At 43.4% G+C, this 20,763-nt stretch overlaps 1 protein-coding gene across 4 annotated transcripts in view; it reads right to left on the reverse strand.

Annotated features, from left to right (window-relative positions):
• The window catches only part of LOC120511239 (glypican-5-like), a 353,927-nt gene that overhangs the window by 320,945 nt on the left and 12,219 nt on the right, over window positions 1-20,763 (reverse strand). For all 4 annotated transcript variants that reach the window (XR_005629689.1, XM_039728014.1, XM_039728013.1 and 1 more), the window contains exon 2: window positions 8,678-8,839. Coding sequence is in view for 3 of the 4 variants with exons in the window: in XM_039728014.1 (XP_039583948.1) it covers window positions 8,678-8,839 (162 nt within the window). In the remaining variant the exon portion in view is untranslated. The remainder of the gene's footprint in view (window positions 1-8,677; window positions 8,840-20,763) is intronic.

The following is a 20,763-nucleotide window of genomic DNA, read 5'->3' on the forward strand; positions in this document are numbered from 1 at the left end:
ATGTGTGTGTGTGTGTGTGTGTGTGTGTTCATTAGATTTCTACCCACATTGCCTGAAAAGCAGTTATAAACAGATGATGAAGAGACTGTCTCTGCCCCAAACTGCTGACATTCCCAGCATCAAATGGCAGCCACAGGCAGACAAGCTCAGGAAGAAAGTTTACATGATGATTATCAAAGCTAAACGGATGATATCTATATATGTGTGTGTGTGTGTGTGTGTGTGTGTTCATTAGATTTCTACCCACATTGCCTGAAAAGCAGTTATAAACAGATGATGAAGAGACTGTCTCTGCCCCAAACTGCTGACATTCCCAGCATCAAATGGCAGCCACAGGCAGACAAGCTCAGGAAGAAAGTTTACATGATGATTATCAAAGCTAAACGGATGATATCTTATCTGGATGATTTGCTGTTTCCTTTTAAATGTATTTAATGTTTATTTCTCTCACCACTTCACATGGAATCATCCTGTCCTTTCAAAGCCCCAGGCCAAACACTTCCATAAAATCTGTATTTAATAAATTGAATGTTACAAAGATATCTAAACAATACAGTACTTTTGCTTAGCAGGCAAAGCACTGCAATGCCAATAACCAGCCAAAAACTTCAGTACTGATAAGTAAATAATGATTTCCAGTGTAAGCTTCTGGCAATATTCTCCAGCTACCAAAAAAGCAGAGCTCTGCATGTGCACTCTGCAGGAAGACCTGCACCATCTCACACAGCAAACCTGCACTGAGGAACTCCTGTAGCACTGAGCTGCTCACAGTGCTGGGCACTGCCAGGGGTGACTGCTGACTGCCACGGGATAAAAGGTCATTTCAGTGCAACAGGTAAGAATTTATGGAGGGTTTTCCTAGGAGAAATCCACTATTAACAATACAGTCACCAGCTGTAGTTACCCTATAAAGACTTAATGTGGACGTGATCGTTACTGAATTTGGTTTGCAGGACAGTGACTTCCATTCTACAGCTAGAATTAAGCATCCTTCCTAGGTTTTCATTTATTTTTCCACTTGATTTGAAAGCATAAAGTCATCAGAATTTTATATTTCCTCCATTATTCCTCTGATTTTTCCTGTGTTCTTTTAAAGACTTGTGATTTCTTCTTCCTAACAAGCTGCCCAAATGACAAGCAGCAGCCAAGGAATGCATTAAAGCAATCAGAAACAAACAGAAATTACCACGACCAACAGGTATTTACATTCCAGAGAAGTTAGAGATGCTGATAAAACACCATCATCACAGGTGGATAAATCCTGGCTGTGAAGGCACAGAATCTTTACAGTTCACACATCCCTAACATGAAAGGGAGCACAGGAAAAGCCAAAACTGTTCTCATCTGAATTTTTTAACTGGGAGAAAAAGCTGGAATTACTGGCCTATAATTACTACTGTACCTGACATTTAGATCACAGGTGACCAGCAGCATTGGTTACAGTGGAAAGTACAGGATGAAAGGTGCACTTCAGATGCAGGAGGGGGGCACTATCAAGGAAACATAGAATGGGATTGCTAGTTTAATTAGGGAAATTATCTTTTCAGTACGATTTAAATAACCTTGAAAAAAAGAGTGAAAACCATAAAAACCCATCAGATACCTGCTTTCTGTAATGGACCCTCTGGGAAATGAAACAGTATGGGAAGAATCTGGAGGCACACAGTCTTAGAGGACATGAGAGGCTGGAATTAACTTCTGCACAAGCTCATTTTATGTTTAATAGGCACTACAGGAAAAGGTAAGGTTTATTTAAACCTTAGGTTTTTATTTGGGGTTTTTCCCTATTTAATTTTCAACTTGCACATAGAAATAAATTTCATAAACTATTCATGGATAGTAGATCACACTGATTTCAATTACTATGAAAAATGGAACAATACAAGACACCAAGTAAGAATCACATTAATTCTTTCTGTAATGTACAGCATTAAAGTATCAATCTGAATCTAGAATCCTGACCAAAATGTACACACAACTTCTGAAAAGGTATTATTCCAAAGCATCACAGGTAGTATTTCAGCCAAAAAAATAATACTTCACACCATTCAGAAAGTGTACAGACAGAACATATAAGCTTCACAGAGAGTTCAATAATCTCCATTTACAATGTAATGTTAATATTTACCTACAGTCCCTGGCCCCCACCAAGATTTTCTTTTAATTTTGCACATTCAGAAGAGAAAAGGTGAGAGCATTAGGGACAGCACATGCAAACTTTTTCTTTTGCTGAGAGAAGGACAGAATTTAACACCTCTCTTCCCCCACCCCACATGCAAAGACTGAAATCTTAGCAAAGCCCTGGGCTTTAACTAAAACACAGGCACATAGAAGATAAAATCTTATAGGCAATAATATATTTGTAATGGTAAAAGTCAGGATCAATGGGCACCATGGAACAAGTAGGCAGTGTGTTTAAAGCAGGAGACCTGAAGCACAATTAAACAGTATCAGCACATAGTCAACACGGCCAACTCTGCTGCGGCAACCAAAAGATAACCTGAGAGAAGGGAATTAAGGGACAATGAGCCCAACAATGGATAATCACACCACTGGATAATTGGTACATCTTGGCCTAGACGTGGCAAGCTCAAAAATTCTCAGTCTCCATGGTAAGAGGGAAGCATGTTCATACTTCTGATAGATTTCCCTGTTCATTTACTGCCCATGCTCTCATTTAGGGCAAAGCAGCCCAACCATGCCAAGATCAAGGACAAGAGGAGCATCTCTCCCTCCTGCAGCAAACACCTTAGGAGACTACAGTAAGACAAAATTCCTTCCCCTCTGAGGTCTCTGGAAATCTAGAAAATACTTTTTTAGAGGGATCCTATGATATATGATCTTCCACTTCAGGAAACACATCTTCTCTTCCCTGTTCCTCCCTTTATCTGTCTGCAGCACCAATACACCCACACTGAGGTACCTCCCACAAGTGCCTGAAGTCTGTAAAGAACACCCAGTGCAGTGCTGTGTTTGCATTTCACAGCAGCAGCTGAGCTGAGGCTGGTTTGGTCACTGGGATGAACTCAGGCTTCTGCAGCTGCAGCCCCAAAGGCAGCCAGCAGTGCTCCACCAGCAGGCAGCTCACAGCTGGGAAGGGATACTGCAGCCCTGGATGCATGCACAGCCCCAGCTCTCCCTGCTGCTGAGAACACAGATCCACTGGGGCCTGCAACAGGACAGGGACAGGAACACTCCAGCGGAGCCTCTCCCTCTGGTGGAAATCATTTTTGCCTAGAGCCAAAACCAAACTCTGCATCCTGGCCTGTTGGAGCTCTGGATGCTGAGGAATTCAGACTTTCTGTGCTGACAGTCTCTGAATCCCAGAGAACACTGCATATGACCTGAGGCCGTGGAGAAGGCTTCCAAAATTGAATGACAGAACTGGGATGATGGCAGTGTAGTTTGAATAGGAGTGTGTAGTATGACAGGGTGGAAAACTTAAAGAGTTTGGAGTTTTAGAATATAGTAATATATATGGTACAAGATGGAGGTTTTAGGGCAGAGACTGGGCCTTCTTTACCTTCTTCTTCATGGGTTTGGGTGGTATTGTTATTGGACATTTTGTGCCTTGTTAATGAAAGACTGCAGAACTCACTGGTGTGAGACTGTGACTTCCAGCTCAAAGGTCAGCAGAGCACAACACAAGTGGGAAGGGGTGGGGAACAACTTGTCTGAGTAAATGACCAAGCAGTACAGGACTAGAAAAACCTATTTAGAAAAAAAACACTTCTGCATTTCTACAATCCAGCAGTAAATAACAGGAACCAGAAGCACTGGTGGTGAGTTTGGCAGGTTTCTGCTGGTGATGGTTGGCTTTTTTTTAAATAGCTCATCGATTTTGGACTGCATCCATCTCCAGCATTGTGGCTACACTTCATGTAGTAATTTACTTCAAACCAGAGTGCACTTCTACAGCCAAGTCTTTGTTTTGTAAATGTCATTGCACTTCAACACCACTAACCAGACACCCCTATTCAAGTTGATATTCCTAAATTAAAAATAAGTATCAGGAACACTGCAACAGAGCCAAATGAAAACAGAAAATGTTTTTGACTCCACAGAGCCCTGAGTGCAGTGTAGTGTAGTATTCCTTTCTGGGAGAGTTTGGATCAGTTGATTAATGGGCCCACTGGTATTATCCATCCAAGATCCCCTGAAACCATCCATTCATCCCCATTCCCCACGGGGGCTTCAGAGGAAAATCTTTGTGCTTAAGGACTTTATGGATAAACTAGGCATTAACTTTCAGGCATTTTACTGACAACCAGAAGTCCTGGACTGCAACAACAAGCTTCTCTTTCTGTCATTCATGTCCTTCCCAAGTTTCCTCCTTGGCTCAGATGGCAACAGGGCAAACCCATGTGCATGCATTGCCATGTCAGAGCACCTGCAGTTATCAGAAACTGCAGCAGGGTGCTCTCCCAACCAGCATCTTCCCATTCTGTAGAAAGCAGAAGGTGAGCACAGCTCTGCCAAACCCTGTGGGCTAGGAGTGAGAAGAGCAGAGCTCCAAAGCTCATCCTCCCTCCTATAGTTGGGAGAACACTGGAACTGGTCCCAGCACCTGACCCTCAAGGTCAAATGAATGTTATTTCAGAAAAGCAAGACAAATTAGTGCTTTATGATAACAAGGTTCATTGATGGAAGCTTTCTCTTCAGAGGCTAGTGAACAATCCCTATTGCCTACTGTAAAAAGAAGTGCAGAGAACAGTCATTCTTTTAAACTGTTGAGTTTGAAGTTTTTCACCACATCTCTGGCAGGTGGTAATTTGGTGACTGAAAAGTGATGTAGGTTTAAAAGTATCTTGTGCTGCCTCTGTGCAGAAACCATCAGCAGAACAAATAAATTATCAGTGTCTGGATTCTCATTACCTCAAATTAGCCTCAGCATACGATGACAGGAGCAGAGCCAAGCTGTCTATGGATCCTATGTGGCACCTGTTAGCACTCCATAAAGGACACAGAAAAGGAAGGCCAGGTTCTCTCTGCTGTCTGACCACAACAAAGCTTTCCTGTCAGACTATCCAGACCTCTTCTGACAGCAACTTTCAGCCTGCACACCCACACTGCCCCTAATCCACTAACAATGAAGCAGTTGCCACACTTGGAAGTGTCCCCAAGGGGTGCAGGGACTGCATGAGGAAATTGGGGCAGGGATGGATGACCCTGCCAAGTGACAGGTACCATCACCACAAAGACATCCATCTAAAACAATGCATTTGTTTACATGCAAGCCTAAAATAACCACTGTGACAAAGGAAACAGTGAAGAGAATCTTCTGGTTATCACAGGGGAAAGTGAGATACAAAATGGAAATGTCCTGTTTCATCACTCATTTAAGTAGTTCTGCTGGGCATTTCAGGCTGCAGCCACAGGAACAAAGACAGGCAGGCACATCTTTGGGTGGGACAAGGTGACCTGCTCCAAAATGCATCCACAACAAAGCCAGCTGTGGAGATCAGAGGCTGACAGGGAGGATCATCACAACAGGCACATTCTCCTCTGTTACACTGCTCCTATTCCAGCCTGGATCACTCACTCATCTCATGCTCTTGCTCCTCCTTGCCTGTGATTCCATTTGGAGCAGACACACAGCTGTGGAGGGACTAAAACCATGGTTATGACCTCAAGGCTACACCATGGACCAGAATATGAAGAGAAAGCAAATGCATCAGCTTTCCATGAAACCCTCCCACGGGCCCTGCTTGCATTCAACCTGTCAGAACCCCAGATTTTGTGTCAATGTATGGTTTGCAGGAGCTGATTGTGGTGCTGTGCCTCCCAAGCAGCCAGCTGGCCCTTCCATTCCTCTGTCCTGCTTCTCATGGGGAGGGTATTTCTCACTGCAGTTGGTGCCAGTGGGGCTCCTCCTCCTCAGATCAGGGCTATGACCACCTGAGACAGGCATTCAAGCAAAACACATCCATGCAGGATTAGTACAATCCATTACTTGATTTAGTAAAGTGTTTGAGCAAAAAACACTTGCAAGCATTGGAAACTTTAAAGGGGAAAATATTGGGACAACCTTAGTGCTGAAGTTGTCCATATAAATGGATTGGGCATTAGCCCAAATGCAACAAGCCTGCCCACAGCTGTGATGTATTTAATCAGGTCTTACAGACTAATTATTTTGCACAGCTAAATCCACCTGTGAAAATTGTCTTATTTCAGCTGTGGGAAAAGCTACTTAAATAACATTTTTACTTTCAAGAAGAAGACCCCTAACAGTATCTCTTCAAGTCCAAAATACCCACAGCCAACTGCAGTGCCAAGGCAGTGTAGAGGGAATATTTAACCAAATTCCTATCAAAACTCCTACTCACGTGAGAAACGCCTTATTAATAATACTTGTGGCATTTAAATCCCCCCAGAACTGTCTTCTGACTTCTTTGAAAGAATATCATCTCCTAATATTTGAAAGGATATAAGGAGATGATATAAAAAACAAACAACATTCTCTTTAGGCGTCTCCCCTTCCAAAAAGTTGTCTCTTTTTCCCAATGAAATTTAACTGCCACCGCTATGTTCTCGGTGATGGACCACTGAAAATACAATTCTTACACCACAGTAATCTTGAAAATTATTTCATCAGCACTGGTGTAATATTAACAGTATTGTCTGCTTGAAGTGCACAAAAAGCAGCTTAGATTTCCTCAGAAGCAGGCAGCAAGGCTAACTACTGCTTTGCTTTGACTAAACTAACAGTATAAAAATGTGTATATATAAAAGTAAATTGTGCATGCAAATTGTACAAGTAAACACCACTCTATACAAATGAATAAGTGCTACTTTTCAGTGAGTCTGAGTCAGTTCTCCATGCTGCAAAAAAAACATGAAATCTAAAAAGCATCTGAAAGCTTCTAAAAATCAGGGTTTCCTTTTCTCAGGCTGTAAAATGTGCATACAAATGAGTAAGTGCCACTTTTCAGTGAATCTGACTCAGTTCTCCATGCTGCAAAAAACATGAAATCTAAAAAGCATCTGAAAGCTTCTAAAAATCAGGGTTTCCTTTTCTCAGGCTGTAAAATGTGCTGTTGGCACACTCACTTTATCATTCAAAATAGCAACAAGTGAAAACAGAGCAAAAGGACAGAGTTAATTCAATGCAAAGATCTTCTCTCTCAGTAAATGTCTCGCACAGCACCACTCTTAGCAACAGAATGTTTATCCAGCACAAGATAAAGAGAGAGGCTTTTCCCTGACACCTGGGACAAAACCAAAGAACAAAAGCAGCTCCCAGTGCAAGCCAGCAAAGTTACATTTTTCAAGTGTTCCCACCTAATGCAGACAGAAGGCCAGCCACAGCAAGTCACAACAAACAACCTATTTACCCACTTCCAGAAAATGCTTGTAAATTTAAACTGTGTGAAATGTCTAACTACTGCTTTCATTCCATCAAAAGGCTTCATCTGCAATGGACAATAAAGCCTCTGGCTTGACCCAAAGGGGCTGCTAGGTTAATCTATTCTGACCTTACCTTTATTCAATCATAATACTGAAAGATTGCTTGAATGAATAACCAGCATTTAACAATGCCAACAGGCACTCTTTCACTGCAGTGCTCCTCTGAAGTGCCCTCCAAGCCAATTTTTTAATGAAAGGGGATATCAAACATTTTCAAAAATTAATTGTAAAATAAACCAAAAGTGCCATTTCTCACTTCTGGGTAAAAAAGGAATGATATAAAAAAAACAAAAGAAGAAGAAAATTTTTCTCTTGCCCCTTCATGTCTATTTCAGAATTCCACCATCACTTATTGTCAATTTTTGATAACATGCTGTCTCTTATTAACTGTCAGTCATATCTTTTATTTATAGTATTTTCACTCAAATGGGAGAAACCAGACAAAAAAAGATACTACTGATAAAACCTGCCTTCTAACAATAGATCTTAATCACCCAAGCCTCAACACTTGGTATTTTAATAACTACTGGCTTCGTTTCTGAACCCATTCCATGAGGGTGCTCAGCACTGAACACGGCAAAGCAGAGTTAAAATTAAGCACATAATTAGGCCCACAGAGGTCAGTAAGCTGGATTCACCACTCACTGACTGATTTAATCACTCAGCCACCATAAGTTTAAAGTTCACAGCCTATGTTTAAATGCCCTTCTAGAGAAAAGCCTCCAGCACTCAACACTACAGCACACAGTTCTCCCCAAGCATTTTCCTCCCTGTAACAGCACAACCACCTGCATGAAGGAACTAAATAGTCTGATGTGTGTCTGTTAGAGCAAGGTACCCTTGCCTTTTGTCATGAAGGAAGAGCTGTATTCTCATTTGACATATCAGTTAAAACACTTATTTTTCAGCATCCACAAACAAATGCATCTTCATTTAATGTTCTACACTTGTAAATGGTTTGGCAACACAAGAGAATATCAAAAAGCACGACCAGCAGGCATTGAAAAGACACTTAAAAATGCCTTAAAAATTCCTCACTAACCCCAGAAACCCCTTAAATCTATTCCTAATTAGATTTGGAAGATGCTTAACATACCAGTCAAGATTAAGTGCCATCACCTCTATCCAAAATCACAACCATCAAAGAAGTGGGAAGCAAACCATAAGGCAGTGACAAGAGCATGTGATGCAAGAGGAATGAAAAATAAAAATAAGGGCTTTCCTTTGGATTACAGAGGATACTGTAATAAACTATTCAAAAATTTCCTACCTTGAAAAGCTGTGATGTGACCAACAATCATGTACTTCAGCTCAAAGTTCAGGGCCTGGATGCTCTGAGTCCTCTCCCTCCGAACAGCTGCCTGGTAGCTTTCTTCCATCTTTTTGGTGCAACACGTTGGTGCCCTGTGCTGACAGATCTGCAAATCTGACTCTTAAAGCAAACAAGAGAGACACAAAAATCAGAAAACTCCTGAACTCACACTGTAAAAGCAATGCATCTTAACATCAGAACCACCACATTTTAGATTTTGAAACAAGACAAAACCCACAAGGAATGACAATGTGAAACTCAGCTGTGGTCAGAAAGACACAAAGTTGTGATGATTTCATTCGAGTAACATGACATTATCAGCTGGTAAGTTCTTTTACACTGTTAAGAACACGGGCACAAAAGTCACCTGAACACAGTCAGGGGCACAACAGAATCAGGGTCATGAAGATGCACCATCAAAGGGGGAATATTTCCACCATACACCTTGCACTAAAGGTATCAAAACTTGAATGTGTGAGTGATAACCTTGCCTCAAATGAGGATCCAATACTCAGCCGTGGTGTGCCTCAAGGGATCACCTATTCACCTCTTACACTAGGGGAAACTTCTTAAAAAATCTGAGCTCCTAGGCAGCTCATCAAAATAAAAAAATTTAAAGGCACTGCAATCACTCTCACCTTGCAACTACAGAGAAAGCTGAAGGCTGATTAAAAACTTCATTCTTGTAGAAAGTTTTTGGTTTTGTTGTTTTTGGTTTTGTTTTTTTATTTTTTTAATCCTTCCATCCTTGTATGTGTTTCAGTAAGTTTATTATCCTTGGTAAGGGAACCTACATCAGAGTTGTGATGGACACTCAGGGTCTGTTTGTTCTACACCACGGGTACAGACTGCAGGTGAGTATTTTCTGAAGCTCCACAAACACACGTTTTTAGAAGGGGAGGAAAAAAGCAAGAGACTGTTAAGCAAGCAAACCCAACAGCAGGGCACACATAAATACCAGAGCCCAAAGACTCACACACTATTAAGTGTGACAGTGTGTCAGGGGCTTCCTTCCCTCCACCTCAAGGCAGAAACAGAGGCCTGAGGGAAAGGGGTCACAGTGTCGGCTTCCATCCCATCCCTCAGGCTCTGGGAAGGAGACAGCCTTTGCCAGGAACACCAGTGGCACACTGGTGGCCAAGCTCCCCACTGCCACCCCACCGCTGGCTGTATGGACCATTTCACTGGAGCTGGTGTGTCCCCACACTGCCCCCTCTGTGCCCAGGGGGGTCTCTGTTCCCAGCCACTGCAAAGACCCCCTCCCCACACAGCCCCAACAGGGCTGGCGGGCACACATGGATGAAAACTGCCACGATTCTCCAGAGAGCCACAATTCCTCCTGAGGGCTTCTCACCCAGGCCACTGCAGAGAACCCAGACCAGGGCCTTGGGATGGAAATATTAATGAACCTGGCCCTGCAGGTTAACGCACAGCAATGCATAACTGACAGGGATCAAAAACATGAGGATGCACGGTGAAATCAGCAGGCACCATCAAAGGACCAGGCTCTGCTCACAGCCAGCTCCAGGCCAGCAGCTCAGAGACCAACCAATTCAATAAATCTCCCTCACCAGGGAAAAAATAAAGTTAGCTAAAACATCTCATTTGACTTGAAAATGGTGCTTCCAGTTTATAGCCACTCTTATTTGAATGTGCAGCTAATTTATGTCAAGAAGGTCAAAACCAAAGTAAAGTATTTCAATTCACTACATTTTTATACAAATTTGCAAACATAGATGTAAATTGTCACAGACTGAGCTGAGTCAGGTACCATTTTGGAGGTGGATTTGTTTCACACTTCAGTCTAATCTCAAAAATGGGAAACAAGAACAGTGTGAAGCCCCAAACCCCACTGAAGGCCCTGCCAGAAGCAGCAGCAGGAGGGCTGTGCCCGTCACCAGCTGGGCACGCTGGTCCCAGGGTGGAATTAGCTCCTTGGACAGGCTAATTTTAACTTGGATGGGCTCCCTGATCCAGTTTGTCCTGTCCCAAGGAACTGGGGGTCAGGGAAGCACCACTGCTCTGAGCCAGCACAGCAAAGCACCAGTGAAATTGTAATGCAGACTGCAAACAGCTCAGTCACAAAGAGGAGTCCGAGCAGAGGGGCTGGAAATGCTGCCCAGCATCTGCAGGGCTGAGGTGCTGACACCCAGAGCACTTCTGCTTACAGCTCTGTTATAGACAAGCAATGTAATAGCTGGCTCTCACAGTTAAGAGATAAATATTATGTAGATGTACAGTAATGTTATTTTAAGATGTCATTCCATAGTCCTCTTTCCCCCTTGTAATAGCCTTAGTAGTCAAGACATTTACAGGAGGCTGGCTTGGTACCAGGAGAGGCAGCACAACACCTGACCTCCAATCAAGAATCTCCATCAATGAATGTCACAGAAACAGCTGACTGACAAAACTTTAGGAGGGACTAAAAATATAAAAGGCAGAACATCCATTTTGTAGATGAGCCACGTGGCTAGTAGTCACAGGGAGTTCTCAGTGCTGTATTTTTTCCTTATTTCCTCTATTGTAGTTTTTGTTGAAATTTAATATAATTTTTAAAAGTGAGCAGTCATTTCCCCCAGCAGCCCTCTGCAGTTTTGTTTGACAGAGCTTTGCAAAGCTCAGACCTGTATCAAGAAAGGTTTGAAATGGCAGGAACTCTGTGCTGGCCCTGACTAGGAGGCAACCCGTGGCCACCAGAGCTGCCCCTGGCACTGCCCTCTGAACCGAGGCACACAGGAACCTGCTTCCCCTCCAGAAAGCTGGAAGGATACTGATATGTCAGCTGGAACTGCACTCCCAGGCTTCCCCACCCAGCTATCTCCCCCATGAATGCTCCAGGAGCCTGAGGACTGGGATTTGCTGGTCCAGAGCCAAAATGACACAGAAGGCACTCCTAAATAGAAACAGCACTAAGCCCCTGACAGTTCAGGAGCCTGATGTAAAACACAGAGCACTGAAGGCCCAGCAAAGAGCAAGCCCCACTCTCCTCACAGGACTCTCAGGTCAGTGCTGTCATGCACACAGCCTGGCAATTTCATTTGCTCCAGTATTAGCCTCAGGGTATCACTTTTAACACAATTATAGAAACCTAATAAAAGGTTTCACTGCCATACATGCCTGGGTGCCGAGATTAAATTAGAACTCATTAGTAATGTCTTAATGTCTCTAATAACTCAGATACTAATTTTAGTTTATCTCATCTCTTTCATCTTGATGAAGAATACCCTCTCCAGTGGGAAGAGGGGAGGAGCAGTGACAGGGGGGCTGAGCCCCCAGAGACAGAGCACCCCATCAGCCCTGCTCAGAGTGAGCTGCCCCCCAGCCCTAAGGGCAAACTCCTCCCTTCTTCAAGGAACAAAGCCATCCAATGCACCAGAGAGAAAGCACTGCTCCTGGAAGTTACCAACTGCATCATTTCAGGATTTCACCCTGCTAATTTCCCTCCAGGACTTGCTTATCAGCTTTCCCCAAGCTGCCCCTCATTTCCTACTAGCAATTTGGGAGGAGCCTCCACCTCAGCCTCCCCCTTAAAGCAGATCTAACTCAGAAGAGCTTCATCCACTCAAGTTTCAAGCACCTACAAGCATGAACAGTACCACAACCACTCAGAACCCATTTCAGTATTTGACTACACTCATAGTAAAACAAGAAATTTAAAAATTTCTATCTGAAGATAATTTCCCATGTTCCAACTCACATCTGGGGTTTTTTTCCAGCATACAGCCATGTACCTACAAGAAGCTGACTCCATTTTCCCTATTTTCCTCCAAAAGGTAGCATACAGCAGTATGGCCTCCCTTAACCTTAATCCTCCTACAGCTGAACAAACCCAGCTCTCTGTTCCCACATGTTCCAGCCCCTGACCACGATGGGAGCCCCCTGCTAGCCTAACTTTATGCCACAGCTGCAAAGCATCTGCATCCAAGGCACCTCTCTCTTTCATTTTCTTATGCATTAACTTACTGACAGAGCAGAACACTTTCAACTCTACATGCCTGGGCTTCCATTCCAAAAGGTTTATTATAGCTTTCCTAAAACAAATTAATTTTCTGCTTCAGATCATATGTAAGGATTACTCTGCTGATTATGTACATTATTTTTCCATTCGAGTCTTTTTCCCTTGAGTCCTGGTTAAAACTACAGCCTGGCTTATTTTTTAAAGTGAGAAAAACTACAGATTTTAAACCCTTACTGTTATTATAAAAAACAGGATAAAGTATCTTGCTCCACTTTGAAAAACAGTCACATTCAGAAGTGTAGGAAAAAAAGTACCTGAGTGTAAAGCGTATGTGTTTTGGAATGCATCAATGATCCCTGTTGAAAACCAGTGTGCAACCCCAAAGCAATTAATACATGCCAAAGGTATCACCTTCAGATACTTCCCTGTCACAATTATAAATTACTGTAGGTGCTAAATGCCCAGAAAACTGTGTATCCTTACCTGACATCCCTCTGGCCAGCTCTATTGAAATCAGCTTTGCAGTATTTTGTTGTCTGTTGCTTGGAGAACTTTTTTGTTTTGAATGAAAACTTTGGGACTTCATTTTGAGCTTTGGTACAAATAAAATCTAAGACTCTGGCCATTAAAACTAGTTGAATCAGTACCATTTCCCAAAAGCAGAGAGTCCTGTTTAGCTAACAAAATTTACTTCTTCCAAAAGCTGAATATATATTCATTTTGTTAGCTGACCATGTAGTTTAACAGTTCTGTCTTTAAAATGCTGCACACACTGTAAATGCCATACTCTGAAACCAGAAAGCCAAATTTAACACACAATAACTGATCTAGCTGCACCAACTTTTTCAAAGACAGGCTGATTTATTTTTTTCAAACAAGCTGAGCCTCTAATTTCCACTGCAGAGAAGAGTCCTGAGTAAGCACGATCAGAGGGTGAGCTCAGTGCAATCTTTCTTCTGACAGCTTTTGCCTTTGTATTTTGCCAAACATTTCAACAGTATTTCCAAACAAAGCTTTAGTCCAAAGCCCAAAATTTTAATGTTGTACAAATATCTTCAAAGGCTCCAAGACTGATTATGCCTTAGTAACACAGAGAAAGGTGCCAAAAGTGCGTTGCATTGTGTCTGGCCCAGCTGAACAGGAGCCAACACTTCATCCTTCTTGAGACTCATCTGTCTGCTATAGCTGCTGCCTCAGCTTGAAGAAAATTCAGCAATTAAACACAAACTAATTTGGGGAGGAGGCCAAGTCAAGTAAAAAAGGAGCTACTTCCAACAAGGGCTCGCCCTGCAATGACTTGGGGCGTGAGCAGAGCCCAACCAGCACAGCCACATCAAGGAAAGGGAATCCAGCCTCTGTAAGCTGCCCCAAGTTTGTGAGGTTCTTTTTTCATGCAGCTCCCGTGCCCAGCAGTGCTAAAACCATCTCCACCTTCGTCTGCAAGACTGCTGTCAAGAAACTCATCCAGTGGCCATCCTCACCTAGCAGGGAGCTCAGCTCCCTGTGCACAGCCTTACGCCACAGCTCAGGCCCACTGCAAGCAAGAAAATGTTTGCAACTAGAAAGACAAGCAAAGGATCTTCAACTCATCAACTCAACATGTGCAGAGTCGAACAGCTGCTATTTTATCTGTCAGTGTGTAAGATATGGTAGTTACTATGCTTGAAGTAGTGCCAGGAATTAGCACAAAAATCAACAAAGCAATGAATCAGTGCTCTGGGACGTAAAATAGCAGCTAACTCAATAAACCTGCTCTCTGGGCTAGCAGTAAAAGCCAGGTCAGCTCCAGGGAGCAGAGTCTAAGTCAAACTGAGGTGTCTTTTCTTCCTGCCTCAGGTACCCTGGAGCCAGGGCCTCCTACACACATTTTATGACTAGGCAGAAAGAACTTTCCAATCTGTTTCTAAGTCTTTCCTCTGATTTGTTAAAATAATTCTACTGTCAGCTTTAATATAAAGATCACATAGACAAAGAGCACATTCAAACGTCCCTTGAAAGCAAAAAGCTCCTGAAATACCAAAGCAGAGCCCAAATTTGTCCCATCCACCTACATGCAACTTGGCAACATGCATGCATCCAGCAGGAAACCTTACAAGTGCAGTTTGGAAAACACACGTCATGAAAATTTTCTTTCCCCATCCCTTCTTTCATAAGGTACATTAACAGAGATACTATTTAATTTGATCAGTAGACTTCGCATTCTCACTGCTCTTTTGAAATACACTGAAATGTGACTAAGGCTATGACCAGATGTGCTATTCCAGCTGAAACACTCAAGGCTAAAAGGTAAACACCTCAAGTTTTATCAAACACAGCTTGGATAACCCACTAACATAACTACTAGCAAGTGTAGCTACTTCTAACTTTGTCAGGTCAAATAGCTTCCATTTGCTCAGGAGCTCTTGAGTAGAGCCCTTGACTGCACTGGAATTAAACCTGCACATCTAAGGGGGTGGGAGCCTGGAGTGGGACAACGGGGGACAGCAAGAAGCATGGATGTCGTGACTCCAGAGAGCTGGCAGCATCAGCAGGTGCCACAGCCTGCAGGACAGCTGGAGACCATCAGGCACCAGCCCTGATCAGCTTCCAGAGCAGGAACTCTTCCAAATACACAGCTCTTAAGGGTGCCATCTGCACAACAATGGAATGTTAGGCCTGGTGCTAGGTGCATTTTGTTTGAGTTTTTTCCTTTTCCCTCTGCTGTCTGCCTAGTTCTCATTGCTCTTATACTCTGATTTTTGGTGTAGTTTCCAAAGCACCTTCTGCCCTACCCCATAGGTCACTGGTAGGATTTTCACCCTGGCTTGTGCCCCACAGAATCTGTCTTGTGCCTGGACCCAATGAGCAAAAAAAGCATCTGAGTTCCCTAAACTGAATGTCTTTGCATTCATTGGAACCTACACAGGCACAAACCAGGCATTCCCTTCACTCCTCCACCTGTCTTTTGCCTGGACCCAATGAGCAAAAAAAGCATGAGTTCCCTAAACTGAATGTCTTTGCATTCATTGGAACCTACACAGGCACAAACCAGGCATTCCCTTCACTCCTCCAAGTCCCTCTCCTCACTCTCCTCAGACAAGATTTCCATCTATTGATCCTCCCCTGGCCCCTCAGCTCTCCTCCTCCCTGCCTTCTTCCAATCCTTTGCAGACCTGTGGGACATCCTGGCGCAGCTGGACACATTTCCAGGCCACAGCTTCCCTGCAAGGAGGAGCAGCTCTGCAGGGAGAGACCTCCTCATGTCACTAGCAGCTGCACACATTTCCAGCCCACAGGCCACAGCCTCCCTGCAAGGAGGAGCAGCTCTGCAGGGAGAGACCTCCTCATGTCACTCATCCTCCGTTTTCCAGGCTGTTCCTTAGAAAGTCTGGCCATACCAGGAGGCTGAAGGCAAAGAGCTAAGAAGGCAGCTGTAGTCTCTATTCTCTGCTTTGTGCCTGTTACCAGGCCTCTGGCAGGAGGAATAGGGGATGGAACTCACACACAGGAATTAAAGTCCTGTAACACATCTACAAAGCAGCTACAATTGGAGATTTTCGTTTTTCCCAGAACAGCCTGGTTGTCAGTAGGGTGTTGGAAGATGCATCTTTGGCATCAATGCCCAGCAGCCATAAAGCTGGTAAACAGACTCCTGAAGGAATAATTAACTTCCACAGTTCACTGCCCTCTCTCTCTTGTATTCCCCACACCAGCCCTAACCTCAGAACCAGACAAATTTCAGTAGGAAGGCACAAAACTCACTTTACAGAACTTCACTCCAAGCTCCAAACTGAGCAGCTGAGCAGAGACTCAGCTTGGTACGTGCAGGAGCAGCAGGCAAGCACTGCCTGCCATGCCCAGGGACTGCACTTGGCCACTCCTCCACGCCTGGCACTTCTTCAGGAGGGAGATAAATTCTTTAATGCTGACTACATTTAATAACGTCCCATGAGCCCAGTGCTAAGTGAGATATTCTCTGAATGTGGATCTATCTGGGAGGCAGGCAGCAGGACACTGATGCTGAAGAGCTTGCTAACTACACACTATATGCAAATTCAAAAGATTTACACTCTCAAGGATCCATCCTTTTTTATCCTAGAGTTGACACATAAGCATGAAGACTGATATACATAAAGTACATTATAAAACAACTCGGGTTGGTAGAGACCAGTGGATTTCAGCAAGGGGGTTTCTACATTTACTGCAATGCCAACTCCCTCCTCCATTTTCCTGGGACAACACATCTAACTGAATGCAGAGGTGACAGAAAAATTACAAGAACTTTCATTAATTTAGGATCTATTACAACTCATCTTTCATTATGTCTCATCACATTTCAAGCAGTAAATCCCAAACATTTTCTCCACCACAAAAAAAAAATCATAAACACATACAAAATATTTTCCAGAGGAGTCTAGTAAATCTTCCTACTCTGTATAATCCAAGGACAGCAATGAACCAACAGCTGCATTTCTGCTCTCCAGAGGGGACAGCATTTCACTGCCACAGAACCCTGCCTTACCCGAAGAATGAGACACCAAAACCACGAGAGGTGGGAAGCCTGAAGCAGAACACAGCTTACAACAAAACTGAATTGTGTTTGAATGAAAAAAGGAGGTTTCTAGCCCTGTACAGTTAGGGAAAAAACACCTTCTGAATGCAAATCACACTGGCTGCCTATCTAGTCCTACAGGGAGGACATTAAATTCTTTATGAGAGGTGTGAATCACCTCATTCACCTCAACTTCAAACCCTAACTATAATTCAAATGTTAGCAACTGTTTTACCAACTTTTTAATAGGAACTACTTCCTAATATGCTTTACCTGCTGTGGTAAGATCCATATAAGGTGGCAAAGCATAGAAAATATCAAAGATATAGACAGGGTCACGATAAAATGTATTTCCTATTCTTCTTCATTTTACCTATCAACATAAAAATCTGTAAGAAGGTTCGACTGCAAGAAGAAACAAAAGCAAAGATAAATCTAAAGGAGCCAAGGGACTACTGGACATTTGGGCCATGGCCTCAGAAAGGGAAATTGCAAGAACAGTATTTAAAAGGAGAGGAACAGCAACTCCTTAATACTCCCTTTTCCTCTCAAAATTTGAGCACTTCTGTTTTTGCCATCTCGCTTGAAAGCCATACATGAAGCCAAGTGTTCAGACAACTATTTTCTTTTCCTTAAAAATATGTACTAGTCTTGCCTAAGTATTAATTTTACAACCTAAATCCTAATGCTTTCAATGAGCTTTTCCTGTAAGCCTTTAACTTCATATTTGTGTACGACTTCAGAATGAAAAATGGCTGATTTAGATCAGTTTCTACCAGCATTTGAATGTATTTCTTTAGGATGCATTCTCATTCTCATTATTTGTTTTTAGGGAGAAGAAAGAGGAAAACTATAAAACCCAGGTGAAATACCCAAGAATTTTAAGGAAAGCATCCTGCACTCTTGACACTATTTACACAAAAGGAAGAACTGAAGCAAAACTAAGCAACTGCTTACTAGACAAGACACCCCTCACCAGGGCCAATTCTTCAATAGCAACTCCTCAATACTCCCTTTCCTCTCAATATTTGAGTACTTCTGGTTTTGCCATCTCACTTGAAAGCCATACATGAAGCCAAGTGCTCAGACAACTATTTTCTCTTCCTTAAAAATATGTACTAGTCTTGCCTAAGTATTAATTTTACAACCTAAATCCTAATGCTTTCAATGAGCTTTTCCTGTAAGCCTTTAACTTCATATTTGTGTACGACTTCAGAATGAAAAATGGCTGATTTAGATCAGTTTCTACCAGCATTTGAATGTATTTCTTTAGGATGCATTCTCATTCTCATTATTTGTTTTTAGGGAGAAGAAAGAGGAAAACTATAAAACCCAGGTGAAATACCCAAGAATTTTAAGGAAAGCATCCTGCACTCTTGACACTATTTACACAAAAGGAAGAACTGAAGCAAAACTAAGCAACTGCTTACTAGACAAGACACCCCTCACCAGGGCCAATTCTTCAACTTCATCACCCATGACACAGTAATTAATTAAAACAGGCTGCAGCAAGACTCCAGCATCACAAGGTCTCTGTACCTCATTCCCTTTCTGTGGCTCCTTATGCAGACAATGCCACTGCTGTCACTGCTGGACTTTGTCACAAACTGGAATGTGACACCACGAATTGGACCCACAAGCATGGGGAGGCATCCCCCAGGAGGAGAGACAGGAAAGAGCCCAGCACACTTGACAGTGACTGCACAGGAACACTCATTGAGCAAGGCCAGGCAGAGGAACCAGCTGACAGCCACACGGGTCACATACAAGACACCAGGAGCCTGTTTCTGATGGTCTAGGCTGAGCCTAAATTTATGCTCAGATCACTTCTCCCACTCCAGACGTGTGCAGGAAAAGAGGAAAGGTAAAAAAATCAGAGAGCTTGGTTTAGCACCTCCTGATGTCAATGGAGCACCCAGTGGCATAAAGTCATGAAAAATAAAACAAAGCACAGGCAGAGACAGCACTGTGCTGGGCTTCATGGGGGGATTTAGCAGCTTGAGACTAACACAGCTCTGTACCCAGAGAGCTTTGGGTCAAACTCTTGAGTAGATCCTGAAAAAGGGATCACAGCCAGGAAACCCAAGAAAACCTGCCCTTAGTAAGAAAAATCAAAATTAAGAGAAAAATGAACCTACAAAGAATTTGATTTAGAAATGCTTGGAGTAACCTTAGAGTAACTTGCATTTCATTTAAGACAAGTGCTTGTGATTTTTTAGATGCATGCATTCAATGACAACCAATGGAAGGTCAAGCAGCCAAAACTCCAAAACCATCATGGAGCTGGTGACAGCATTCATGGGTCTAAAGCAGCAAGGGCCCTCTAGCTCACCTAACCCCCATGAAATTAAGGCCACACCAGTATTTCCCCTTAAGCACACGGCAGTGCTTAGGATGGGACTGGCCTTCTGCCCTTTCTTATCTGTTTTGGCTTTGCTTTGTTCTGTCTGCCTGGACCATGGAAGATGTTCTGATTGCGGTAGGAGCACACAAGAAACAAAGAATTGGAGAATTACAGACAGCCCACAGTGAAATCTCACCTGAAGGGGCCCCGATTTCTGGGTACCAGTCACACCCCTGAGCTGGAAAGCATCCAAGCTTACTGCACAGGACACATTCCACCAGCCTCCCCAGGACCCCAGCAGCACATTCATCAGGAAAACCTGGATCTTTCTGGGACTTCTTGAACCAGGACAACAGATTCTGAAACAGATACTGCTTCCCAAAGGCTGAGGGGAGGCAGGAAGAGATTCTAAAAGCCTTTAAGCTGAGGCCACAGACAAACAACTTTCAAAACCCAGTGTGGAAACCCCTGATGGGCTCCTACATGTGGCAATATTAAAATGCATATTTGACCTTAGACTCCACACTTTGTTTCAGACATGGAAAAGAGGAAGATCTCTTCTGTTAGTTTGCTTAGACTAGTAAGCAATTCTTAGTGGAGAGTGCCCTCTGCTATGTGTATGTATGTTCAGTGCTTTCCTAAGACCTGCTTTTGATTTGGACCCCATGCACCTGTTATATAAATTAAGAAATCATGTTTCTCCCTGACATCACTCCAACAAGGCACCTCCACAGCACACTGAACTGATTATCCTTCCCCTCTGTCTTGTGCTGTTCCACCCAGATCTGCCAGCACTCCTGGAGCTCTGGGTGGCCAGCACAGCCCCGTGTCACAGAGCTGCCTGGAGCCAGCTGGACACGGGGCAGGCACTGCTGGCTCTGCTCAGTCTGCCTTTGGGAAAGCCAGGGGCAGGCAGGGGATGGCAGCCACAGAGACACAGCAGCCAGGCTGGCACAGGCTGGCCCCAGGCAGCCCTTGCTGCTCAGCTCATGTTTTGGCACCTGTGATAGTGACTTAGAACAAACTTTCCAAATGGAAGCCAAGAGCCCTGCCAACAAATGACACTGACACTTTTCATCCCAGCTGGGGTTTGTTTCTATCAGAGAAGGCACAGCAGGTCTGTTACCAGCAAGGGGGAAGCTCCCAGTCAGCTCTGGATCCCAAGCAGGTACAGCCAAACCACAGCTGCTTTTTGGGGAATGCAAATGTTT

The sequence above is a fragment of the Passer montanus genome, unplaced genomic scaffold (assembly GCF_014805655.1).
Source record: "Passer montanus isolate IOZ18808 unplaced genomic scaffold, ASM1480565v1 scaffold63, whole genome shotgun sequence".
In the NCBI taxonomy this organism is placed as follows: Eukaryota; Metazoa; Chordata; class Aves; order Passeriformes; family Passeridae; genus Passer; species Passer montanus.